Raw genomic sequence first — 27,975 nt, 5'->3', positions numbered from 1 at the left:
GTGAGAAAAAGGAGGAGAATGAGGAGGAATCAAAAGGGGTGAGAGCAAGCTAGCCAGTAATCATTTGCCTGTGTGCTCTCCACAGTCTGGATCCCTCAGAGATGTTCACAGAGTTACACAGAGAAGAGAAGAGGGAGGAAGGAGACAGAGGTGGCCAGGAGGATAAAGGTGGGAATCAAAAGGAGAGAGACAGATCCAGCCAGTAATCAGTTCCCTAGGTGTTCTCCACAACCCGGAACACACAAAGAGATTCACAGAGTTGGGTAGAGAAGAGAAGAGAAGGGGGAGGTAGGAGATAGAGGCGACCTGGTGGAGAAAAAGTAGAGTCCACAGAGGGAGAGAGCAGTCAAGCCAGTATTCTCGCTCTCAAGTAAAAATGGGTACTGAAGATTGGGTTCTTAAAGGTACAAAATTGATAACAAATACCAAAAAGCAAAGATTAAAAATCTAGAGTAGAGGTTAGAGTCTCAAAAATACAATATTAAAGGAAAAAACAGTCACAAAAATTATAAAATATATATATATATGAAGTTTGCTTTAAAAATTGGGTCTTTTTTTTGCAAAGTAGTAGTAGGTTATAAAAATGAAAATTAAAGGAGTAATAAAGGACTTAAAATAAAAAAAAATTTAAATTAAACAAATGATAATAGTAAAAATATATCTAGGACTTTCTCTGGTGTTGTTGTGGACAGTGTGGGGTCAGTTCATTTTCAGATAGTTCCTTGATCCGGCTTACACTTCTCAAATCTATAGGCCCCTTCCTATGTAGTCGGTGCTAACTGCAGGGTTTTAATCTACTGCACCTGTCACTTCCAAAGCAGTTCCCTCTGTTTATTTTAGCTTCTTCTGTTTGCTGGCCTCTTCAGTGTCTAATTTCCACCCTGACACAAGGGGGCAGTGGTGGACACTCTTTTAGGCTCACTTGTTCAGTCGTGCTATGGGGGGGGAGGAACACTGCAGACAAATATCACTGGCGTCTGTGGGGAGTGCTCCCAGTGTCTCGGCTACACTGGGTTTGCCCCGGCTCACAGTGTGTGTGCTTTCCCAGTCTGCACTGCTCAGGCTCTAGGTTGCTCTGCCGGGAAATGTCTGAGGCAGGCCCTGGGTTGAGTGCACTTCCCAGGTCTAAGCCACTCAGGTTCAGGTTCTCCGGTACTCCACAAAGGCGCAGACTTGAGTGGGCCTGCGTTTTGTGCCCTTCCCTGGTCTGAGCAGCTCAGGTGACCAGGGGCTTGGCGAGTGCAGTTGCTGTCTTATCACCTTCCCTTTTCCTGCTGCTTGGTTTTCTGGGTGTAACCTGGTGTGCCTTCTCAGGTGTGCTTTGTGTCTCTTCTGGGGAGCTGATCTCTGGCTGCGACCCTCCTGGTGGATGTCGACCATCCAGAATTCCAAGGAGTCTTGGTTAGCAACGAAGCCTGCTTGCAGTTTGGTAGATGATACCTCTCTGGGGCCGCGATTGCCCCCTTCCGGCTCTGGCTGCCCTCGCCTGCCTGTCTCCAGAGGGGGATGGGCCGGTCTGCAGCCAGCTAGCTCTGCTCAGTCCTTTGTTCTGTGACTGGGCCTGACGGTGTCTTAGGTTAGGGCTTTTCGTGGGATAGCTATCCCAGGGTCTGGGTTGCTATCTCTAGTTAGTTCCCTCAGATTGCCCTCAGGGTATTCAGGCCCGGTCCTTACCCTAAGCAGTCCATGCCTCCCTGTCCAGTCCCGGCTTGCTAGCTTGCTAGTGGCTGATGCAAGTGTCTGCACTGCTTCTCCGCTGGGCATTTAGGCATGTAATCTGTGGGCTTTAATTATTTATTTGTTTTTCCTCCCGGTTATGTTGCTCTCTGAAATTCCAAGGCTCTCCACAGATTCGCCAGTGAGAGTGTTTCCTGGTGTTTGGAAACTTCTCTCTTTTTAAAGACTCCCTTCCTGGGTTGGATCTCTTTTTATGTTTTGTCTCTCTTTTTATGTTTTATATTTTTTCCTACCTCCTTTTGGAGACAATGGTCTGCCTTTCTGGGTGTCTGATGTCCTCTGCCAGCATTCAGAAGTTGTTTTGTGGAATTTGCTCAGCATTCAAATGTTCTTTCAATGAATTTGTGGGGGAGAAAGTGGTCTCCCCGTCCTGTTACTCTGCTATCTTAGGACCACCCCCCTAAATTTCATCTAAGGAAAAAAGTTATTTTAAAGAGGGAACTCATTTACTGCTAAACCCTATACCATGGAACCTGAGAACATATTGAAACATTACAGTTGGCAATTAATTGTAATTGGACAGTTGCTAATATTCTGGTAGATATTTTAAAATTAGATTTTCACCCTAATGCAATAAGCCATGGAAAGTGTGATATTACTCATCTACTCAATGAGAATGAAGCCAGAAAATACAGTGGTCAAGCGTAAACTCTAGAGTCATTACAACCTGTGTTCAAATTTCTCCTAAATACTTATCAACTTTGACATTGCTTAATGTTTTCAGCCTTTGTTTCTTCCCTTGTAAAATAACAATAATAACAATATTATCTCCTACATTGCTTTTGTAGTTTGGTAAAAATGAGCAATAAATTTTAGTGAAATTTTATATTTAACCCATTTGGTAATTAAATACTTATGTCAGAAAAAAAAATCATCAAAACTATGAAGATGTATTCATGTATTTTTGAAAAAATGTGCCAGGAATGGAATAAATAAAAAGAAATATACTGTAGGTATATGCATTCTGTGTAGGAAAGGGGGTTTTACTTATACCCTGAAGAGTTGTTACCCTAGGTGGCACATTCTATCAGAAAATAACTAAACTCCATACAGTCAAGAAAAGGCTAAAGTTGCACCCAAAAGTGCATGTGTTTCCTTATGAATTGGGAATATTTAAAGTTGCACACATGTGGATATTAGGGTGGATACATCATATTCAATAGAATAATGAATTGGTTTGCATCAAAATCACTATCTTTTAACAAAATCAAATTTCCACCATGACTAAATAAAATCCCTGCAGATGCTATGGAGTAATTAAGAGGAAACTCCATGAAAGTTCTTCTCATTACTTATACTATTAGTTATACTATAAGCATGTTAATTTAATTGAAAATTGTTAGGAATTTGAACAGCTCAAGTTATTTTGAAAGATGGATCTAAAGGGTCAGTAAAGTGATTTAAATTTCTTATTAATGTAAATCATTTTATTTATGCTGATATATTGAAATATGTTATTTTACTAAGGTTTAAAGAGAATGACGGCTATAAGTAATCAAGTGAAAACAAGAATGACTTGCCTGACACTAAATCAGTAAAAATAAATAGAGGTATTCACCTCCATGAATCCTCAAGGCAAGGGCAGAAATAATGTATGGTGCAAAAGCTCTAATGAGCCCATCCACCCTCTCTGTGCCCTGAGCTTTTAGGTCACTAAACTTATTAAAGAAGTTTCCATCAGCACACAAAGAAGTTTGCAAAACTCAACTAACTATATGATAAAAGAAATATGAAAGGGACTCACTGGATCAATTGTGTTGACTATTATAAAGCTTGCATGGTGATTTAGTCTTGATAAAATGTATGAGGAATTTGGAAGAGTCTCTTTCCTTGCATATGAGCCTAAGTTAGCCTTAGAAATAGCCAAGCTGAAGGAATAATAGGAGGTATTTTAAAGATGATAAATTTATGAAAAGGTTTAAGTTTTTTTATGAGTATGTAACAGAATACCCACAAACCTAGAGTACAAAAGTAAATTTGGAGAAAAGCATCAACAGTTCATTGGAGAAAAACATCAACAGTTTATTGTTTCTCACTATTCTGTGGGTTTACTGGTTTCAGCCAAGTGGGTCTGCTCCACATGGCATTGGCAGGGGTCATTCACTTGACTTCCTCATTAAGATGGGCTGGAGATTCCAGGAAGGCTATATTCACAGTTTGGTTTGTTGTTTCTACTTCATGTGACCTCTCATACATATGTAGACCTCTTATAGGCCAGGCACAGAACTGGTAAAATGTTAGCTCTGCCATGTTCTGATAACCAGAGCAACCACAGGTCTTGTTTGGATTTAAGGGAAAATGTATGGATTTTATATCTTGAAGGATTAAACAACCTACATACTTAGGGAGAGAAAAAGATTAATTTGTCCATCTTTGGAAACTATCTGCTACAAGTAGTGATTATTGTTCAGTTGCTAAGTTGTGTCAGACTCCTTTGTGATCACATGGACAGAAGCATACCAGGCCTCTCTGTCTTCCACTATCTCCCAGAGTTTGCTCAAATTCATATCCATTGAGTTGGTGATGCTATTAACCATCTCATCCTCTGCCACCCACTTCTCCTTTTGCCTTCAATCTTTCCCAGCACCAGGATCTTTTCCAAATACTGGTAGTGCACTATAGATCTAAAAAATCAAGCACAAACTTCTATTTTAAAATCAGTTTGTCTTAAGTAAAATAGAGTAAATATGTAATAGTGGCTAACATATGAGAGGTTACTTATATGCTTTTCAAAGATTATCTCATTTAATTCTTGGAACAACTCTTTTAAACAGTACTATTTGAGTGCCCATCTTGAAGATGAAGAACTTGATAGAGAGGTTAAATAATTTATCAAATTGCATACTGATAAATCACTTTTCACTTTCATGCATTGGAGAAGAAAATGGCAACCCACTCCAGTGTTCTTGCCTGGAGAATCCCAGGGACGGGGGAGCCTGGTGGGCTGCCATCTATGGGGTCACACAGAATCGGACACGATTGAAGTGACTCAGCAGCAGCAGCAGCAGCAGCAAATGTAATATTATTCATATTCAGGGAGAATTAGAGTTGGGATTTTAAACTAAGTGGTTTGACTCTAGTGCCTGAAAGCCTAATGCTATGATAAAATGCTCAAACTTTATTTTCCCAAAATTCACACATTCAACAATATTTATTATGAACCTAATGATGTTCCAGATATTGTTCTGGTACTGGGGCTATATAGCAGTAGGGAAAATAAGGTTTCTACGTTCACGGAGTTGATGTTCAAATGGGAGGAAACAACCAAAGCAAGAATACTTAATGTGTTTTGTGGTACAGATTGCTACAAAGAAAGCTTCAAGTGTGGTTGGGGATGGAGAGTGAGTTGTCAGACAAGGTCTTAGTGACTTTGTAATTGTTCAGTCATTCAGTCATGCCCAACTCTTTCTGACCCCATGGACTGTGGTACATCAGGCTTCCCTCTCTTTCACCATCTTCTGGAGCTTGCTCAAACTCGTGTCCTTTGAGTCAGTGATGCCACCAACCATTTTGTCCTCTGTTGTCCCCTTGTCCTTCCGCCTTCAGTCTTTCCCAGCATCAGGGTCTTTTCTAATGAGTTGTCTCTTTGTATCAGGTGGCCAAACTGTTTGAGCTTCACTTCAGCATCAGTCCTTCCAACGAACATTCAGGATTGATTTCCTTTAGGATTGACTGGTTTGATCTCTTTGCAGTCCAAGGGACTCTCAAGAGTCTTCTCCAATACCACAGTTCAAAAGCATCAGTTCTTCGGCACTCAGCTTTCTTAAATAGTCCAACTCTCACATCCATACATGACTACTGGAAAAACCATAGCTTTGACTAGACGTCTAGAACCTCTGTTGGCAAAGTGATGTCTGCTTTTTAATATGCTATCTAGGTTTATCATAGCTTTCTTCAAAGGAGCAACTCTCTTAATTTTATGGCTGCAGTCACCATCTGCAGTGATTTTGGAGCCCAAGAATATAAAGTCTGTCACTGTTCCCATTGTTTCCCCATCTATTTCCCATGATGTAATGGGAATGGGTGACATGATCTTAGTTTTTTGAATGTTGAGTTTTAAGCCACCTTTTTCACTCTCTTCTTTCAACCTCATCAAGATGCTCTTATTCTTCTTCACTTTCTGCCATAATGGTGCTGTCATCTGCATATCTGAGGATATGGATATTTCTCCCGGCAATCTTGATTCCAGCTTGTGCTTTATCCAGCCTGGCATTTTGCATGATGTACTCTGCATATAAGTTAAATAAGCAGGGTGACAATATACAGCCTTGATGTACTCCTTTCCCAATTTGGAACCAGTGGGTTGTTCCATGTTTGGTTCTAACTGTTGCTTCTTACCTGCATACAGGTTTCTCAGGAGGCAGGTAAGGTGGTCCAGTATTCCCATCTCTTGAAGAATTTTTCACAGTTTGTTGTGATCCACACAGTCTTGTCTTTTGTCTAAAAGACTTTAGCATAGTCAATAAAACAAAAGTAGATGTTCTTCTGGAATTTTCTTGCCTTTTGTATGATCCAAGGGATGTTGGCCATTTGATCTCTGGTTCCTCTACCTTTTCTAAATTCAGCTGGAACATCTGGAAGATCTTGGTATACATGCTGTTGAAGCCTAGCTTGAACAATTTTGAGCATTACTTTGCTCATATGTGAAATGAGTGTAATTGTGTGGTAGGTAGAACATTCTTTGGCATTGCCTTTCTTTGGGATTGCAGTGAAAACAACTTTTCTAGTCCTGTGGCTACTGCTGATTTTTCCAAATTGGCTGGGATACTGAGTGCAGCACTTTCACAGCATCATCTTTTAGGATTTGAAATCGCTCAGCTGGAATTCCATCACCTCCACTAGTTTTATTCATGGTGGTCCTTCCTAAGGCCCACTTGACTTTGCACTCCAGGATGTCTGGCTCTAGGTGAGTGATCACACCATTGTGGTTATCTGGGTCATTAAGATCTTTTTGTTTAGTTCTTCTGTGTATTCTTTCGACCTTTTCTTAACTTCTGCTTCTGTTTGGTCCATACCATTTCTGTCCTTTATTGTGCCCATCTTTGTATGAAATGTTCCCTTGGTATCTCTATTTTTCTTGAAGAGATCTAGTCTTTCCCGTTCTATTGTTTTCTTCTATTCCTTTGCATTGATCACTTAGGAAGGCTTTCTTATCTCTCCTTGCTATCTTTTGGAACTCTGCATTCAAATAGGTATATCTTTCTTTTTCTCCTTTGCCTTTTGCTTCTTTTCTTTTCTCAGCTATTTGTAATTCCTCCACAGATAGCCATTTTGCCTTTTTGCATTGCTTTTTCTTGGGGATGGTTTTCATCACTGCCTTCTACAATGTTACAAACCTCAGTTCATAGTTCTTCAGGCACTCTGTCTGTCAGATCTAATCCCTTGAATCTTCCTGTCACTTACACTGTATAATCATAAGGGATTTGATTTAGGTCATACCTGAATGGCCTAGTGGTTTCTCCTACTTTCTTCTATTTAAGTCTGAATTTTGCCATTAGGAGTTCATGATCTGAGCTACAGTTAGCTCGAGGTCTTGTTTTTGCTGACTGTATGGCACTTCTCCATCTTCAGCTGCAAAGAATATAATCAATATATATGATTTTTATATATTATAATATATAATATTTTTATATAAATTAGATTATATATATTATATTATATATAATATATATAATATAACATTTTTATATATTATATTATAATATATTATAATCAATATAATGATTTTAGTATTGACCATCTGGTGTTGTCCATGTGTAGAGTCATCTCTTGTATTGTTGGAAGAGAGTGTTTGCTCTGATCAGTGAGTTCTCTTGGCAAAACTCTTGTTAGCCTTTGCCCTGCTTCATTTTGTACTCCAAGGCCAATTTTGCCTGTTACTCCAGCTGTTTCTTGACTTCCTACTTTTGCATTCCAGTCCCCTATAATGAAAAGGACATCTTCTTTTGGTATTAGTTCTAGAAGGTCTTGAATGTCTTCACAGAACCATTCAATTTCAGCTTCTTTTGCATTAGTGGTTGGGGCATAGACTTGGATTACTGTGATATTGAATGATTTGCCTTGGAAACAAAACAAAGATCATTCTGTTGTTTTTGAGATTGTACCAAAGTACTGCATTTTGGACTCTTTTGTTACTATGAGGGTTACTCCATTTCTTCTAAAGGATTCTTGCCACAGTAGTAGATATAATGGTCATCTGAATTAAATTCGCCCATTCCAGTCCATTTCAGTTCACTGATTCCTAAGATGTTGATGTTCACTCTTGCCATCTCTTTTTTGACCACTTCCAATTTACATTGATTCATGGACCTAACATTCCAGGTTCCTGTGCAATATTGTTCTTTATAGCATCGGGCTTTACTTTTACCACCAGACTCATTCATAATGGGGCTTTGTTTCTGATTTGGCTCAGACTCTTCATTCCTTCTGGAGCTGTTTCTCTGCTCTTCTCCAGTAGCATATTGGACACCTACCTACCTGGAATATTCACAGTCAGTGTCATATCTTTTTGCCTTTTCATACTGTTAATGGGATTCTCAAGGCAAGAATGGTGAAGTCGTTTGCCATTCCCTTCTCCAGTGAATGTTTTGTCAGAACTCTCCACCATGACCCTTCCGTCTTGGGTCTCCCCGCACGGCATGGCTCATTGTTTCACTGAGTTGGGCAAGGTTGTGGTCCATGTGATCACTTTGGTTAGTTTCCTGTGATTGTGGTTTTCATTCTGTCTGCTCCCTGATGGATGAGGATTAAGAGGCTTGTGCAACCTTCCTGATGGGAGGGACTGGCTGTGGGGAAAACTGGGTCTTCTTTTGTTGGCAATGCCAAGCTCAGTAAATCTTTAAAACAATTTTCTGCTGAAGGGTGGGGCTGTGTTCCCTCCCTGTAGTTTGGCCTGAGGCCAAACTATGGTAGGGAACCTCTTTCAAAAGGACTCAGGCCAGCAGGGACTTAGCAACTTTAGAAACAATAAAACAGCAGTTTTCCTCACTACCTAAACTTTAAGAGCAGTTTGGGCTATAAAGAACAGAATATGGGAGAAGTCTCAAATTATAGTTTTAATTATTTAATGACCCATTATACATTGCTTTATGTTTAATGATTTATTCACTGATTCAATAACATTATACATACAAATTAGAAACAGAGTTGAGTAAGACATGTCCTCAGACCTGAGGATTTTACAATCCAGTATTTTACCCAACCACATGATGATAATAATACAAACAGTGTTTGTTTCTATTTGCTACTGCTGCTGCTAAATCGCTTCAGTCATATCCGACTCTGTGCGACCCCATAAACGGCAGCCCACCGGGCTTCCCCGTCCCTGGGATTCTCCAGGCAAGAACACTGGCGTGGGTTTGCCATTTCCTTCTCCAATGCATGAAAATGAAAAGTCAAAGTGAAGTTGCTCAGTTGTGTCTGACCCTTAGCAACCCCATGGACTGCAGCCTACCAGGCTCCTCCGTCCATGGGAGTTTCCAGGCAAGAGTACTGGAGTGGGTTGCCATTTCCTTCCCCGTGTTTCTATTTAAGAATCCCTTAAATATTATAGATCTACTAAAGAAAATTAAGCACAAATCTCTTTTTAAAATTAGTTTATCCAAGTAAAATAAATAGGAATAGGTAAATAGGATTGGTAAAATGTGAGGGCTTCCTATTTGCTAAAAATAGTGATATGTATTTTACGTGTTTTATGTATGTTATCTTATTTTGTTCTCATGGCAGTCTAAGAGTTACTTTTATTTCTCATTTTACAAAGAAGGAAACTGTGGGTAAAGAAATTAAATACCTTTCTCAAGGTCATACAACTGGCAGTAGAGTTTGGATTTGAACCTGAATTCTTCTCAACTCATATTTTTAATTGCTGTGATGATGATCAAAGCTCAAATTATGGTCTACACATTAGAATCTTCAGAGTTTCTTGTTAAAAAAGTAGATTCTCAAGCTTTATCCCTGACCTATGACTCAGACTGCATGGAGTCCACTGAAATTCAGTGATTACTTGTTTGAGAATCACTTAATTTACTAAGCTGCCTCTCTTTCCACTAATGGAAACCCACTTCCAGTTGTATAAATGTAAAGCAGCATTTCTGTTGCAAATCTGTGGTGATAACAGCCTGGAAGATAATTTCCTCCAGAATATATTATTGATGAGACTGTAATAAGCATGTGGGGCAAAAGACTGATGTATTAATTGAACTGGGGAAGGCTTGTGGTTCATTGGTATCAGAGGATCTCCATCGTTTCTGATCTGGATTCACTCACTTATTTTAATAATTTCTGTGTGTAAGTAGGTGTGTGAAAGATGCTAGGCTTACGTGGCTGCTAGGTAGAGAAATTAGGTCCTGTGTTGTACTTGACAACATTAGAATTGTTTTGATCATTTTTACTGAGCAAAGGAAATTCTTTAAATTCAGAACTTCCCAGAAAACGAATTCTATGATTATGTATAAGTTTAAACCTTTCAGATTTTGACAGTGAAAGTGGAAGGCTTTCCAAAACATCCTAAGGGAATTATTTCACGTAGAGATGTGGAAAAATTTCTTTCAAAGAAAAAGAGATTTCCAAAGAACTACATGGCACAGTACTTTAAACTCCTAGAAAAATTCCAGATTGCCTTGCCAATTGGAGAAGAGTATTTACTGGTTCCAAGCAGGTAAGCCAAAACTTAAAAATTTAATTACCCTATGGAAATTTACCATATATTCTTTTAGTTGTGAAAGTAACTTTGGTTTATGATGAATGTACTAATTTTTTTTTCTTGTGTAAACTTTGTACTGGAGTATAACATTTTCTTTTGATGAAAACTACACTTGACATTTTAAAGATGTAAATGACTGATTTTATATCTATATAATTATTACTTGATTTGACAATGCTCAGTTTATTTAAGAAAGGTTAATAGTGGAGATTAGAGTGTGTGTGTGTGTGTGTTGCTGTGTGTGTATGTATGTTCCTTATATGATATTGAAGGAATTATTAGGCAGATTCTGGAGAAATGGTGAGTTTTCAACAGTCTTTAAATAATTTATGACTGAATTTTCAGAGGATATGGCCAACACAAGGAGGCCTAAATTCTAGCCCTGTGTTGTAGAAATTTTTCTTACTGCCTTATAAAACCTGGGAAATGTTATAAAGTAAATGACATTGAAAAGTGAAAATTGCACTGATTGATAGATGGTAACTAATTCTAAACACAGATATACACTTGATTCTAGGCCATGCATTTTTTGAAGTTTTATATAATCCCTTTACTTTTTATACATAACTAACTATAATAATTTATTTATAATGTAAACAGGATTACTGAAAAATTTTTATATATCACTATATCTGAGCATGATTTGAATTGATTAACCATTAAATTTTGAAGTAGGAAGAGTATGTAGCAAAATAACATTACTAAAAGATAAAATTGCTTAGAATATTTATCATCATCAGTTCATTGATTTCAAGTAGTAAAGCACTCTGGTCAAAATGGTTGGGCGTTTTCTGAAGCTATATAATGATACTGTGCTTTTATCTTTAGTTTGTCTGACCACAGGCCTGTAATAGAGCTTCCCCATTGTGAGAACTCTGAAATTATCATTCGACTGTATGAAATGCCTTATTTTCCAATGGGCTTTTGGTCGAGATTAATCAATCGGTTGCTTGAAATTTCACCTTACATGCTTTCAGGAAGAGGTATGTATTTAATGAAGAATTAATATTTGGAGAAGATAGTTAGAAAGCGTATTAAAATTAATATGTCATTTTCCTAGAGTTTACTGGTTTATAATGCAGCTGAAAATCAGGAAATAAGCTCAAAAGACCTCAGCATGGCCAATATAAAAATATACACGGATAAATTCATGAAATTTGTTAAGAATAAAATTCCTCAAAGTCCATGTGTACTTATTTTAGACACATTTACGATGTGTATGACTATCTTGCTTTGCAAACCAAAGCAGACTAGAAGCAGCAATTTTAAAAGATGAAATTACAGAGTCATTGGCGTAAAAACACCTATCTCCCTACACATACACACAAATGCACATGCGTGCGTGGAGAAATAAAAGCTAGAAATGACCACCCCTTCAGTCAGGGAGTTTTGTTTAATAGAGTAACAGGTCCTAACCATTCTCTGTGGGGACTACAATACCTCTATTCTGCTGCATGGTCCCTGGGGGGTTTACAAAAAAGAATAAAGACTTTATCATGCTATAATTATAAATTACAATGCCAGCTCTTCCTCCTGGAAGAAAGAGAGATCCTAATGCTCCGAGGGGGAAAATATAATTTTTCTGTTTTGTGCTTAAAATCAGCTTTATGTAGATGGTACTGTATTCTGAAATAAACCTTATCTTGCTTGCAGTTAATCAACATATAGAGAGTTACCTCACATCAAACTGTTGGTTTTAGCATTACCACCAACCTCTTTTTAAAAGTTATGGGAATCTGTTTATGATTCTCTTTTTCATCTATTACATATGTTAAACTGCTTCACACCATGAACCTGAAATCTGTCTTAGGTAATCTACTGGGCATTTGTTTATTTCATTTCAAAGTTGAGGATAAAATATTTAATATTATATTTAACAGATAATATATCATTAACAATTCCAGTACTTTCCTTCAAAACAAATACATCTCTGTTACTGTCACTTGTAATATGTGCAGTGATTTTTTTTTCCCCTACAGTTTATGCAACAACAAATAACTAATAGCTATATTTGGGTTCATTTAAATTTCTTTCATGGGGTCGCAAAGAGTCGGACACGACTGAGCGACTGAACTGAACTGAAATTTCTTTCAGAACGAGCACTTCGCCCAAACAGGATGTATTGGCGGCAAGGCATCTACCTGAATTGGTCTCCTGAAGCTTACTGCTTGGTAGGATCTGAAGTTTTAGATCATCACCCAGAGAGTTTCTTAAAAATTACAGTTCCCTCTTGTAGAAAAGGTAAGGAAATTAATTCAAAACTGAACTGTACCACTAAAGAAATCTAAAGTTTTAAAAAAGTCTCTATAGTTCTTCTTTTCAGTTTGTGACAGGATAAGGTTCAGCTGGGATGTTAATCAAGTTCTTTTTGGATGACATAGGCTGTATTCTTTTGGGCCAAGTTGTGGACCACATTGATTCTCTCATGGAAGAGTGGTTTCCTGGATTATTGGAGATTGATATTTGTGGTGAAGGAGAAACTCTGCTGAAGAAATGGGCATTATATAGTTTTAATGATGGTGAAGAGCATCAAAAAATATTGCTTGACCACTTGATGAAGAAAGCAGAAGAAGGTATGTATGTGTTGACACAACTTACAAGTGTTTTTAAGTGATCCTTTCAATATTTGTGAAGTGAGTTTTGAAATAAATGTACAAATTGATTGCTCTTATTTATAAGGGATAAGTTAGAGGATACTACATTCAATTAAAGTTAACAGTTCAGAAAAATATATTTATTGCCAGTAAGATCTTATACTCTAGATTCAGAAAAAATGTTGGTGTGAGAGTTTGAATACTGGCTCCTGGGCAATGTTATGTCATCTGTGAAGTGAGATTACTAACCAAAACTATGCCATACAATTGTTATGAAGATTGAAATAGATGATACATGGAAGTAACTTAGTAATGTCAGCCATATGCTGTGTTCCATGAATGTTGTGAAAGTAAAGAATATATAATTTCCTAGGCATATATAAATAGCCTAGGCAGTTCTGAGTTCTACTTTCTAGTAAGTGAACCTATGAATGAGTTCTTAAACTTCCAAATAGAGAGTAACTCAACTTTTAAAACATTCTCAAATTTTCTAGAGAAAAATAAGATTGGAAAGTGAACTTAAAAGTGATTGGAAAGCATAGACAATATATGATTATTTCTGTAAATCAAAAGGACAAATTTATGTACAATCTTAAAGGTTTATCTTTTAAAAAAATGTTTTATGTACTTCTCAGGAGACCTCCTAGTAAATCCAGATCAACCAAGGCTCACAATTCCAATATCTCAGATTGCTCCTGATTTGATTTTGGCTGATCTGCCTAGAAATATTATGTTGAATAATGATGAACTGGAATTTGAACAAGCTCCAGAGTTTCTCTTAGGTAACTGTTTTTGTTGGTTTGAGAATAAAAATTAGGGTACGGTTTTTATTTATAATCTAGCAAATATTCACATATAATTAAATTGTCATAGTTTTTAGTGTCTTCATATATTTTTGTAATGTTTTTCCTTTAGGATAATATATTTTAAAGTAATGTGTTACAAATCTGGAATTTGCTTTGCTCACACACATTTGTACTCTAGGTTTCCACCTCTGTGGAAGCACAGGTTTTATGAAACACGTCCTTGCATTTGTTTTAACTGTTCGATTGTCAGTGATAGGGAAGGCAGTTAGGAAATTTTCAGAGGAGTAATTCAGCCATTTTCCAGTTGCAAAAAGAAATAAAGGAGGAACACCTCTATGCAGTGATAGTGGCAGTTATGTTATTCTATATAACAATCATAAATTTTCATTAAAATAGTCACAAAAACCAATTTGGGTTTAAAAATTCAAAAGTATTAGATTGCTGATGTACTCAAGTTCTAAACATTCCCAAGAGTCCTTGGGAACTGAGAAGAGTATTAAATTTATTTAATGTAAAGTATTTAAAGACAATTCTGACTTTACTTTGTGGAATATTTGTTGCTGTTATGAGTATTTACATTTAATTTTAATTAAACTTTCGCAGAGAGGATGATTAAAATATATGCCAGAATATTAATATTATTAATAAACCAAGTCTAAAATTTGGGATATGACATGTAGGAGTAAATAAACTCCTTTTTACCTTTATTTTTTACATTGATTGGGAAATTTAGGATGATTTTAAATACCTTAGAATTCTGGAAGTGAATATATTAGTACTAGTTGCTGCTGCCGCTAAGTCACTTCAGTCGTGTCCAACTCTGCGCGACCCCATAGATGGCAGCCCACCAGGCTCCCCCGTCCCTGGGATTCTCCAGGCAAGAACACTGGAGTGGGTTGCCATTTCCTTCTCCAATGCATGAAAGTGAAAAGTGAAAGGGAAGTCGCTCAGTTGTGTCCGACTCTTCGTGACCCCATGGACTGCAGCCTACCAGGCTCCTCCATCCATGGGGTTTTCCAAGCAAGAGTACTGGAGTGGGGTGCCATCACCTTCTCCAATTAGTACTAGTAAGTTAACACAAAATGCTGAATTATCAACACTGAATCTTAGATCTTAACCAACACCAAACTTGACTTGTGATTTGAAAGATACAGTCAAGTACGAGGCATACTATTTTCTTTCTCTGAAAGAGTCTCAAGCCATCACATACAGCTCTCCCAAATATACCTCTTTACTGCACTAAAAGATGTGTGTTGGATTAATGGACACATTTTGAACAATGTTATGTAGAAGTGTTCAAAAAGTTCATTTTTTGAAACACCTGTGTTTTTTCCCAATTTTATTGAGGTGTAATTGACATATAGCACTGTATAAGTTTAAGGTGTACAGTGTAATAACTTCACTTGCATATATGGTGAAATGATTACCACAGTAACTTTATTAACATCTATCCTTGCATATATTAATATATAAAAGATAAAAATAAAAAAAAATTTTGTTCTGATGAGAACTCTTAGGATTTACTCTCTTAACAACTTCCATATATATTATATAGCACTGTTAACTATAGTAATCATATTATACATTACATACCTAGTATTTATTTAACTTATAACTGGAAGTTTGTACCTTTTGACTACCTTCAAAAGCACCTATGTTTTATACGCTTTTATTTAGCAGATAGGTGGGGCCCCAGGGGCTCAGACAGTAAAGAATCCGCCTGTAATGCAGGAGACTTGGGTTTGATCCCTGGTTTGGGAAGATCCCTTGGAGAAAGGGATGGCTCCCCACTCCAGTATTCTTGCCTGGAGAATTCCATGGACAGAGGAGCCTGGTGGGCTACAGTCCATGGGGTCGCAAAGAGTCAGACATGACTGAGTGACTTTCACTTCACACACAGTTCACGGAGATAGGAGAATGTTTATGAGTACTCCTTATACTCTGACCCCATTTCCAATAAATTCATAAGTTCTATGTTTATTTACAAAAAGCAGTCTAGATCAGAGTTTCTTAACTTTTGCTATTGGGAACTAGATAGTTCTTTGTTGGGGAGAGTGTCCTATGCATTGCATGGTATTTAGGAGTATCCTTGGTCTCTACCCACTGGATGTCAGTAATATCATCTCACCCCATCCCAGATGTGACAACCAAAAATGTCTGCAAACACTGTCAAGGGTGGTGGTTGGAGGTCAGGAGCATCATCACCCTGATTGAGAACCACTGACCTAAACAAACCAGATAAATTATTCTAAAAACATTTTACAATCAGAGAAGTACTGGTTGAGCTGAGGGAGAAACAAGAGCTCTGTAAATTATGGCATAACAAGGAGATGGAGGTCTGAAGATAGAAAGCATGTTTAAGAAATTTTGACTATTCCAGCTTGCTAGATCGGTTGTTCTCAACCCTGGTGGTTTATGCTGTTACCAGCTGATGAACGGTACCTCCTGGGATTGATTAGGTAAGAATCTTAGAGGATAGATTCAGACTTTCCTGTGTTCAAAAAGCTCTTTGGATGTACTGTGAAGCCAAATCTAGGAGAAGAACTACTGGCCCAGAGTCTAGAGAGTGAGAGTAGAAAGAAGTAGAACCAGGAGGAGAACCACAAAGGGAACTTGGGGCTGCAATATGAATATGAACTTGATTTTGGATTTCATTTGGTAGACAATGTAGAATGATTTGTTTTTGAGCAAGAGAATGACATAATCAAAATGTAATTACAGAGCTAATTTTTCAGGAGAGAGAGAATGAGTTAGGGGTAATGAAGTCATGAGGCCCCCACGTGTAGGCAGAAAGCATGAAGGTACCAAGAGGGTGCAATTGTAGTGGAAATGGGAAGGGAGGCTTGGGCATAAGAGAGGCAGCACAGTAGAGCTGGTCAGCTGTGGGGCTGTCATGAGGCACATTCTCTTATGAGGCATGAGATAATTTTTTGGTTTTTGACTCCAGAATGACCACAAAGAGAGTTTTATTTTGTTTTTATCAGATATATGAAAGGTAGGATAAAAACTGTTTTGGAGAAAAGATAATGAATGGGACTTTTGATGGAATGCAGTTGAGATTCAGAAGAGCACGCCAGTGCTTATCTCCAACACAGAGCTGTAAATATAGGGTAGAGTTCAGGTGTAGCTATGACTATAGATTTAAATGTGAAAATTCTCTGCATACAGAGATAGATGAAGTTAGGGAATGTATGAGGTAATTGAGTAGGAAGTGTGTAAAAGGAAGATAGAAAGGCTAGAGACAAAATCTTTAGTTGCATCTTGGTTCCTGGAGTAGAAGAAGGGAGAGCAAGCATTAAAGAAGACTTGATGTAGTGAAAATCATGGGTCAGATTTCTCTTCAAAACAAATATAATTACAAAAGATACAATTTATTGAGTTTTTCTGCTTGCACAGATTAACCCAAGTGCTTTGTACTTTCTTTTTGAAAGGTGACGGCAGTTTTGGGTCTGTTTATCGAGCAGCCTATGAAGGAGAAGAAGTGGCTGTGAAGATTTTTAATAAACATACATCACTTAGGCTGTTAAGACAAGTAAGAAATGCAACAATATTATTACATTAAATAATACATTGTTAGTCTTCTGGAACCCTTGTTTGGCACATGCTTGTATTGACCGTGTTTTCAAAGTTGAGTTTCATTATAAAATCCCACTTTTGTCCTTTCCTTATGGAGTGAAATAGGTTTGTTTTGTTTCTCTTGTTGAAAAACAAACAAAAGACAGTATTCTGAGAATTCTTGTTCCAGGCCTCACAAGTCCAAAAGAAAAGAGGGCACCTCTTTTGCATTTTTGCAGTTCAAAGGAACCAAAATCCATACGACAGTAGTCTATTTGAAAACTTCTCCTGGACTCAGTTAAGTCACATATTCTTTTTTCAGCAAGCACCAATGTTCAGGGCAGTGCTGTTGCTGACTGGCATAGGCCTGTGTTGTTGAACCAATCACTGTGGTAATGAGCAGGGTATTTTTTTTTTAATTCCCCTTTTTCCCTGAAGCTGGGATTGGAGTCAGTTCAGTTCAGTCAGTCAGTCGTATCCGACTCTTTGCGACCCTATGGACTGCAACATAGGGTCCATGATGGACTGATTGGAATCAGTTCCCCTTAAACTGATTGGAATCAGTTCCTCTTAAAGTTCATCAGCTGTTTAGGTGAGGGTTGGGTACCACAGCAAAAGTCCAGGATACTCTTAGGAAGAATGAAATTTGATTGAATGCATAACCAAGAGTAGTCACTCCATTGCCCTTTCTTGTTTTGAATACTGGTGGGGATTTATTTCTTTTTTTCTGAGTCTTTCCTAACAGTAGGGATGAGTGAGAGAGACACAGTGAAGATAGATAAAATCCAGTGTGGATTCTGCAATCTTACACCAGAACCCAACTGTATTTTTGAGTCTATTCATTCTTATTTTTCTTGATTTATTAAAAAAAATTGTGCCTATATCTGAATCTAAATAACTAACGTAAACAAAAAGTACAGTTGCAATATATTAATTACTCTGAATAATGAAAACATTTCATGTCTGTGTAAAATGTCCTGGAGTAATTTTAATTATTAGTACCAAAAGTTACACGGTAGCTCTAGGAATAAATTAATACACATTTTGTATATAATATTTTGTAAGTCAGTGAACCAAATCTGGGCACAATCTCTTTTCTGTCTGTAGGCAGTTTGTTGTATAAATTGCTTTTTCAGTCTTGATCATTAGTCTTCAACATGTTTCAAATTTTAAGTAACGTGCTCAGGAAACCTTGTTGGAAATCAGAACACTAGAAAAGCATATTGGACTGATTAGTGTATGGGCAGCTAGATGAACCAAGGAAATAATAGAAATAGAAAAATGGTATATGTAATGTGTTTCTTTAAAAAAAAAAAAAGAAAAACACTTCAGTGTTCAATGCTACATTTTGAGGGTCATTCTACCTGTGGTTATGAATCAGGGCTGATCTGTTACAGTCTTTTGCTCCTTGCTGTCTGCAATCAGTGAGCTGTTTTTCTAGGATAGGAAATTTGGATTAGGCTTCTGTCTGTGCTTATGAAAGAAAACAGAGCTAAATTGACTTGTTCTCATCAATTTTAGCCAACTGAGCTAATCAGACATAGAAGGAAAAAAAAAAAAAAGATTTTTATCCTCTCTGGAGGTATGATTGCAGTTTGAAGCCTGTGTTCTTAAAAATCTCCTCTTAGGGCACTGAGCCTTTATTCTTCAGCTTGCAGAATTCTTCATACTTCAGTTTCCTGATAAATGCAGTTGGCACTGATACTCCCCATCTTTGAAGCCAGTTGTTAAGAAGCAGAGCTGCTGCTGAACCATAGTTTAAAACATGAATTAATTTAATACCACAGAAGCTATAAATTTCAAGTAAATATAGTTTCAGAGTAGAGTGAAATATACAGAATAATATGTGTATAGAATTCAAAAACAACCATATCATGAAAGAGATTATAAAGTCTCATGTGATATGGCCTAGAATCAGGATAGAGACCTCTCTGTTCTAGCTAACTTCTTGGATTAGAGAGATTACCAGGGCTGATCACTCTGAGGAAGTAAGAGTTTTAAGCTAAGGTCTGAATGGCAAGAAAACTTTAGCTATGTGAAGATTGAAGAGATTTCTAGGCAGAGGGATCAGCAAGGGCAAATACCCTGAGGCTGAAAGGAAGGAGCTGGGTGTATGCTGGGATTGGGCTTTGGGGATCTAATAACACAGGTGTGAACAAGGAGGAAAGGGAAAGGAGATGAGGTTTGAGAGATCAGGTCAGGCCATGAAGGCTGTGTAAGTGCATGGGATCTCAATCTAAAAGTAACAGGAAGTCAACAGAGAGTTTTTAGATGGGGGGCAATGCCAGATATTTCTGTAGACATAGATACTCTTCTCTGTAAAACTTTCTAGTCATCAAACCAGAGATAATAGGCAGGCGGTTCCTCAGACGCCAAGTGCAGTTGATCAGTAGTGGCTGCTCAGGAATCTGTGGCTAAGGAAGATTCAGTAGGTAAGACTGACATGAACTATTAATGTTGCCACAGTGTATGTATTGTCCCAGCATTAAATGTTCTGATAAAGCAAAGCAAACAGAAAAGGAGAACTTAAATGTTTAATTCACAGTGTAGTTGCAAAACCAGTGGTTTAATTCTGAAAACGTGGAAAATATAAATAAGCTCAAAGAAGAAATGGATAGTTTGCTGTAATCCGGTAACTCAGGGAAAACTGTTCTCCAAGTGTTGATGGACATATGGAAGGAGGTATTTGGGTAAGAAGTGATGGTCTATTTACTCTTAAATGATTTTTGACTTTGCAGGAGCTGGTGGTGCTCTGCCACCTCCACCATCCCAGCTTAATATCTTTGCTGGCAGCTGGGATTCGTCCTCGAATGTTGGTGATGGAATTAGCCTCCAAGGGTTCCCTGGACCGCCTGCTTCAGCAAGACAAAACCAGTCTTACCAGAACGCTGCAGCACAGAATCGTGCTACATGTGGCCGATGGCTTGAGGTAATTGATTAGGTCATGCTGTTTTCTATTCAGTGCATAATACATATGAGCCCAAACTTGCTCTCAGACTTTGAGGACAGCGCTTCCCTGTAACAATGTGTCCTGGTAATATTTCACAAACTATTTGAGTGTAAAACTACCATTTCCCTGTTCAGATTTTGTAATTTCATAAAATAAGAGTAAGAAAAGCATGCCCCCCTCATAGCTAACAGAAGTAGAGTTTGAATCCGGAAGTCCTGCTCCAGAGCCCATGATCTTAACCAGGCATTGACCTCCCTCCCCTAAAAACATGTAGGTGAGGCTTCAAAGTATCAAGGAAAGTTTCAGTTATCATGGATAATTCTGATGAGGAGAGATGAAGTCAGATTTCTGAAAGGGACGAGTTATTTAAGTTGGGTTGTCCTGAAAGACCATGGTGTGTCTCCGAGGTACACCAGCCCTGCAGCTGGATGGTACCCAGACAGAGCCTTGGAGAGGCACCACAGCAGAGAGAAAAGACTATGGCCTTTGGAGATAGAGACTGGAATAAATCACTGCTTAATGTACTTACTTTCCTTTGATTTTATTTCTCTAATTCTCTGTTTTTTGTATTTTAAATCTCTGATTCTGTTTTTTGCAGTCTCTACACTGTGTCTAATACTTAATGTATAGTGTCCCGAGTTTGTCTGTAATAATTGAAGACATCCCAAATTAAAGTCTTGATTCCCCCCTTCTCCACCCCTTCCCAACTCCAGTCAGCTTGGAGTCATCCTTCTCATGGCTGCCAGACTGATTGTTTTAATATGGAAGCTGGATCACATCTTTCTTCTGTTATCAAACCTCTCCCACCACACTCTCTGGTCACCGTGCTCAGCCACACCCCTCCTGAGGTTTCTGGAATATACCAGGGGCTGTGTACCCCCTCTTTTCTCAGCCAGAAATGTCTAACCTGCAGATAGCCTCTTGACTCACTTATTTCACTCACATTCCTCAGAATGGAAGTCCCTGACTACCTCATGTCTCTCGGGCACCTGTAGCAATTATCACTGCCTAGTATTCTTTATATTTTCATTTAAAAAGTTTTATTGTCTGTCTATGCCACCACAATCTAAGTGCCATGACATAAGGACTTTTCAGGTTGTTCACAGTTGTACTGTAGCGCCAAGAATACCACATCCTCAATATATGTGTTGGCGTTGAGGAGAGAGCCGGGAAAGAGGAAGGAAAGACTGCCTGGAGCGTAGTAGCCTCAGAGTGGATGCAAATTTCCTTCTCTTCCTTCACTTCTTAAATAGTGTCTGCTGCTTTTGAGCAGTATCCAGAAAACTTAAATGGAATGGATGGTAAGGAAAACAAACACTGCTCATAAATAAATAAAACTAAACTGCTGATATGTGGGATTTAACTATTAACACTGTATAAGGAATATAATAGGAGAATAAAATAAGTAATTTCCTTTCCTGAAAAATCCCAGGAGCTATTGAAAAACAGATTATTATAAGATAAGTGAAAGTCACTCAGTTGTGTCCTACTCTTTGTGACCCCATGGACTGTAGCCCGCCAGACTCCTCTGTCCATGGAGTTCTCCTGGCAAGAATACTGGAGTGGCTAGCCATTCCTTTATCCAGGGGATCTTCCCAACCCAGTGATCAAACCTGGGTCTCCCACACTGCAGGAAAATTCTTTACCGTCAGAGCTACCAAAAATGTGTTTGTGGCTCAGTTGTGTCTGACTCCTTGCAACCCCGAGGACTGTAACTCGACAGGCTCCTCTGTCCTTGGGGTTCTCCAGGCAAAAATTCTGAAGTGGTTTGCCATTTCCTTCTCCAGGAGATTTTCCCAACCCAAGGATTAAACCCTGGTCTCCCGCATTGCAGGCAGATTCTTTACCCTTTGAGCCACTAGGGAAGCCCTCCAAACATAAGAGCAGATTTTGATCTGGGTTGCTGTATCTACTTTTGAACACCAGGGGGAACCTTGTACTAAATTAATCTAGTAAAAGTGTAACTATGTCTTATCTATTTCAAAACCTGTATTGGTCATTTTCCTTAATTTAACTTACTCCAGGTCCTGATTTTTTCCCAAATCATCTACATGATTCTCCCAAAGTACTTATTTGTAAAATGAATAATTGATTTTTAAAAAAATTCATCACTGTTTGAAAGATCTCATCTTTCATATAACTTTATCTGGTTCTTCAGTTCAGTCACTCAGTCATGTCTGACTCTTTGCCACCTCATGGACTGCAGCACACCAGGCTTCCCTGTCCATCACCAACTCCCAGAGCCCTCAAACTCATGCCCATCGCATTGGTGATGCCATCCAACCATCTCATCCTCTGTCGTCCCCTTCTCCTCCTGCCTTAAATCTTTCCCAGCATCAGGGTCTTTTCCAATAAGTTGGTTCTTCACATCAGTTGGCCAAAGTATTGGAGTTTCAGCTTCAGCATCAGTCCTTCCAATGAATATTCAGGACCGATTTCATTTATTGACTGGTTAGATCTCCTTGCAGTCCAAGGAGCTCTCAAGAGTCTTCTCCAGTACCACAGTTCAAAAGCATCAATTCTTCAATGCTCAGCTTTGTTAAATAGTCCAACTCTCACATCCATACATGACTACTGGAGAAACCATAGCTTTGATGAGATGGACCTTTTTTGGCAAAGTAACGTCTCTGCTTTTTATACGCTGATTAGGTTGGTCATAGCTTTTCTTTCAAGGAGCAAGCATCTTTTAATTTCATGGCTGCAGTCACCATCTGCAGTGATTTTGGAGCCCAAAAGAAATAAAGTTGCTCATCGTTTCCATTGTTTCCCCTTCTATTTGCCATGAAGTGATGGGACTGGATGCTATGATTTTAGTTTTCTAAATGTTGAGTTTCAAGCCAACTTTTTCACTCTACTCTTTCACTTTCATTAAGAGGCTCTTTAGTTCTTCTTTGCTTTCTGCTATAAGTGTGGTGTCATCTGCATACCTGAGGTTGTTGATATTTCTTCCAGCATTCTTGATTCCAGCTTGTGCTTCATCCAGCATGATTCATTTCTCATGATGTACTCTGCATAGAAGTTAAATAAGCATGGTAACAATATACAGGCTTGATGTACTTCTTTTCTGATTTGGAACCAGTCTATTGTTCCATGTCCAGTTCTAAATGTTGCTTATTGACCTGCATACAGATTTCTCAGGAGGCAGGTCAGGTGGTCTGGTATTCCCATCTCTTGAAGACTTTTCCAGTTTGTTGTGATCCTCACAGTCAAAGGCTTTGGCGTAGTCAATGCAGCAAAAATAGATGATTTTCTGAAACTCTCTTGTTTTTTTGATGAGCCAGCAGATGTTGGCAGTTTGATCTTTGGTTCTTAGAGACCTTACTTAAAATAACAAGTCCAGCAGTTTCTGATAAAGTAAATGATCTCAGCATATTTTCCTCTAATTTGTCTGATTTATTTTCAGCATAATGCCAATGTACCTTCTGGGTTCTGTGCCATAAAAGGCTAATAGATTTTAATAGCTAACAATCTTCTACCAGCACTAAGTGTATTTAAAAAACTCAGCATTAGGGTTTGTCTTCCCAAATGTCTTTTAGCATAGAGTCATAACTACAGAGATAGAAATAGGCAATAAAGTCACATGATTTTGCAGCCCCTTAAATGATGGAGCTGTTTAGAGTGACATCTAAGAACTTTCTTCATATTACATATTCTATCCTGTGCATATCTTTTACATATTCTGTATTCAGCTATTAACTTGTATCTCTAAATTGTCTGCTGCTTTGAGCTTTTTATTATAATCCTCAACTACCTTTGAAGATATTGAGTGCAGCACTTTCACAGCATCATCTTTTAGGATTTGAAATAGCTCAACTGGAATTCCATCACCTTCACTAGCTTTGTTCATAGTGATGCTTCCTAAGGCCCACTTGACTTCACATTCCAGGACGTCTGGTTATAGGTGAGTGATCATGCCATCATGATTATCTGAGTCAAGAAGATCTTTCTGAGTCAACAATACACAGTTTTCTGTGTATTCTTGCCACCTGTTCTTAATATCTTCTGCTTCTGTTAGGTCCATACAATTTCTTTTCTTTATTGAGCCTGTCTTTGCATGAAATGTTCCTTTGGTATCTCTAGTTTTCTTGAAGAGATCTCTAGTCTTTCCCATTCTATTGTTTTCCTCTATTTCTTTGCACTGATCACTGAGGAAGGCTTTCTTATCTCTCCTTTCTATTCTTTGGAACTCTGCATTCAAATGGATATATCTTTCCTTTTCTCCTTTGCCTTTTGCTTCTCTTCTTTTCACAGCTATTTGTAAGGCCTCCCCAGACAGCCATTTTGCTTTTTTGCATTTCTTTTTCTTGGGAATGGTCTTGATCACTGCCTCTTGTTCAATGTCACGAACCTCCATCCATAGTTCATCAGGCACTCTGTGCGATCTAGTCCTGTAAATCTATTTCTCACTTCTACTGTATAATCATAAGGGATTTGATTTAGGTCATACCTGAATGGTCTAGTGGTTTTCCCCACTTTCTTCAATTTAAGTCTGAATTTGGCAATAAGGAGTTCATGATCTGAGCCACAGTCAGCTCCTGGTCTTGTTTTTGCGGACTGTATAGAGCTTCTCCATCTTTGCTTGCAAAGAATATAATCAGTCTGATTTCAGTGTTGACCATCTGGTGATGTCGATGTGTAGAGTCCTCTCTTGTGTTGTTGGAAGATGGTGTTTGCTATGACCAGTGCTTTCTCTTGGCAAAATTGTGTTAGCCTTTGCCCTGCTTCATTTTGTACTCCAAGGCCAAATTTGCCTATTGTTCCGGGTATCTCTTGCCTTCTTACTTTTGCATTCCAGTCCCCTATAATGAAAAGGACATCTTTTTTGGGTGTTAGTTCTAGAAGATCTTGTGGGTCTTCATAGAACCGTTCAACTTCAGCTTCTTCAGCCTTACTGGTCAGGGCATAGACTTGGATTACCGTGATATTGAATGGTTTGCCTTGGAAACAAACAGAGATCATTCTGTCATTTTTGAGACTGCATCCAAGTACTGCATTTTGGACTCTTTTGTTGACTATGATAGCCACTCCATTTCTTCTAAAGGATTCTTGCCCACAGTAGCAGATATAATGGTCATCTGAGTTAAATTCACCCGTTCCATTCCATTTCAGTTTGCTGATTCCTAAAATGTTGATGGTCACTCATGCCATCTTCTGTTTGACCACTTCCAATTTGCCTTGATTCATGGACCTAACATTCCAGGTTCCTATGCAATATTGCTCTTACAGCATCAGACTTTATTTCCATCACCAGTTACATCCACAATTGGGTGTTGTTCTTGCTTTGGCTCCATCTCTTCACTCTTTCTAGTGTTGTTTCTCCACTGATCTCCAGTAGCATATTAGGCATCTACTGACCTGGGAGTTCATCTTTCAGTGTCCTATCTTTTTGCCTTATGACAAACCTAGACAGCATATTAAAAAGCAGAGACATTACTTTTCCAACAAAAGTCTGTCTTGTTAAGGCTATGGTTTTTCCAGTAGTCATGTATGAATGTGAGAGCTGGACTATAAAGAAAGCTGAGCACTGAAGAATTGATGCTTTGGAACTGTGGTGTTAGAGAAGACTCATGGAAGTCCCTTGGACTGCAAGGAGATCCAACCAGTCCATCCTAAAAGAAATTGGTCCTGAATATTCATTGGAAGGACTGATGTTGAAGCTGAAACTCCAATTCTTTGGCCACCTGATGCGAAGAGCTGACTCATTGGAAAAGACCCTGATGCTGGGAAAGATTGAAGGTGGGAGGAGAAGGGAACAACAAAGTATAGATGGTTGGATAGCATCACTGACTCAATGCACATGAGTTTGAGTAAGCTCTGGGAGTTGGTGATACACAGGGAGGCCTGGCATGCTGCAGTCCATGGGCTCGCAAAGAGTGGGACATGACTGAGCAACTGAACTGAATTGGACTGAACCTTTGAAGTATAGTAACCTATATTTCCTATAAGTTTGTGTTTCAATATTTTCAAAATTTGAATTTATTTTCTCTTGTTTCACCATAAATCTGTTTTTTATTTTTATCCCATTTGGCAACAAAGATTTTTATAGTCACATCCAGACCACTCCCTCTCCCCCAAAAGTAAGTACTCCTTTGTCCAGAAGGTCCTTGATTAATTTATTTTTATGCCACTACTGCTGTCTTGATCTGATATTTATAGGTAATTATCAGAATATTTCTGATATATCATTCCAAAATAAAAATTTAAGTATTCTTGAAACTCCTTAGAATTTCAGGTTATCTGGAGAATACATCTAAATTCCTGTCATAGCCTCAGAACTCTTTATGTGTGCCTCTTGCCTGCCTTTCCAGACTCCTTTCATTCCATTGCCCTCATTCCAACCATGCTGAAGGGCTTGACTTCTCATTGGCATCCATGTCTGTGCTTGCATTTGTCATTCCTGTCTTGTCAAAAAAATCGTCCGCCTACAAAACTCATATTCCTCTGGAATTTGTTCACATACTGTCTTCACCGTGATGACTGACTGTACCATGAAGAGTTGCCCTGGCTAACACATGTTTTTTGACTCTGCTCCACGCAGGACTTTACACTGGCTGCTGAAGAGGGAAAAGAAAGATAGAGATTATATTGCTCTTATCAAGGTTAAAAACTTATAGTCTAGTGGGAGAGTCTGCTTTGGAACTATTAGGGAAGTAGTACCAAATGCTAGGGAAGTTTCACATTTTTGCAGTCTTGTTAGAATACCCATCTCTCCCTCTCGATTGTGGCCCTAAAGATCAGGGAGACGAGGATGGCTTTATATCCCCAGGGACTGTCTCTCATAGGTGCCCAATATATATTTGTTAAATGAATGAAGATATTCTGTTCTTAGAGTAATTCTCTTTAGGGTGAGATAAGGTTTACTGTAAGTTACAAAGAAGTTTCTTTGCAACATTAATAACAATCACAATTTAAAAATAACTAAATTGAGTTTAGCCAGTTTGTTTTAATAAAATATTTGAAAATGATCATTGTCATATAATACATAATTATGGCTGAATTATTCTTACTAAGGCAACATCTGTACTTATTATGTTTTGAAAGTTATTCTGCTATTTAAAGCTATTAAAACTATGCTTTTAAGATTAAATTCTATAATTGAACATTTTAACTAATCCAGATAATCTTTCCTTCCCACTGACATTATTTAAAATTAAGTTTAATTTTTTTAACCTTTGGAAAGTGTTTTGAGAGAGTCTGTAGTCTTTAAATATTCTGAAAGAGGCATGCAATAGGAAGGATTTGGATGCTATTCAATAATGTATGACTTGGCTTTAACTTTTTTCTTCTTAATCTCCCAGCTTTTTTCTTCAACAGGATAAGAGTAGCTAATGGCCTTTCAGTAAGCCCTCAGTAAATTTTTCTTTTAAGCCTATTACTTATTGTTAAGGTCAGCTTCATTAGTATATCTCTCTTACTTTCAGCCAAAAATATGTCTACTGAAAGGAATAGGCCTAATGTCAAATGTTCTAACTACATCCTGGAAGAGAAGGAATCTTCTATTGATGAAGTTAAATGATACATACATTCTAGGTCATCAATCAATGGGAAGTTCAGGATATTTCTGCCTCTCTGCTCCTAATCCCTCTAGCAGTGATTAGTACTCAGTAATGGAGCAAATATTTATTAATATAA

General features: G+C 38.1%; 1 protein-coding gene across 5 annotated transcripts in view; it reads left to right on the top strand.

The window, feature by feature from the left end:
• LRRK2 (leucine rich repeat kinase 2) overlaps positions 1–27,975 on the top strand; it is a 205,011-nt gene that overhangs the window by 121,714 nt on the left and 55,322 nt on the right. For all 5 annotated transcript variants that reach the window (XM_019960788.2, XM_019960787.2, XM_070789266.1 and 2 more), the window contains 7 exons: positions 10,206–10,393; positions 11,267–11,421; positions 12,533–12,679; positions 12,820–13,011; positions 13,668–13,814; positions 17,270–17,370; positions 20,132–20,322. In XM_019960788.2, the coding sequence (XP_019816347.2) occupies positions 10,206–10,393; positions 11,267–11,421; positions 12,533–12,679; positions 12,820–13,011; positions 13,668–13,814; positions 17,270–17,370; positions 20,132–20,322 (1,121 nt within the window). The remainder of the gene's footprint in view (positions 1–10,205; positions 10,394–11,266; positions 11,422–12,532; positions 12,680–12,819; positions 13,012–13,667; positions 13,815–17,269; positions 17,371–20,131; positions 20,323–27,975) is intronic.

Source organism: Bos indicus, chromosome 5 (assembly GCF_029378745.1).
Source record: "Bos indicus isolate NIAB-ARS_2022 breed Sahiwal x Tharparkar chromosome 5, NIAB-ARS_B.indTharparkar_mat_pri_1.0, whole genome shotgun sequence".
NCBI classification, from domain to species: domain Eukaryota; kingdom Metazoa; phylum Chordata; class Mammalia; order Artiodactyla; family Bovidae; genus Bos; species Bos indicus.
Note: the sequence above shows the minus strand (reverse complement) of the source record. Positions and strands in the feature narration are given on the sequence as shown.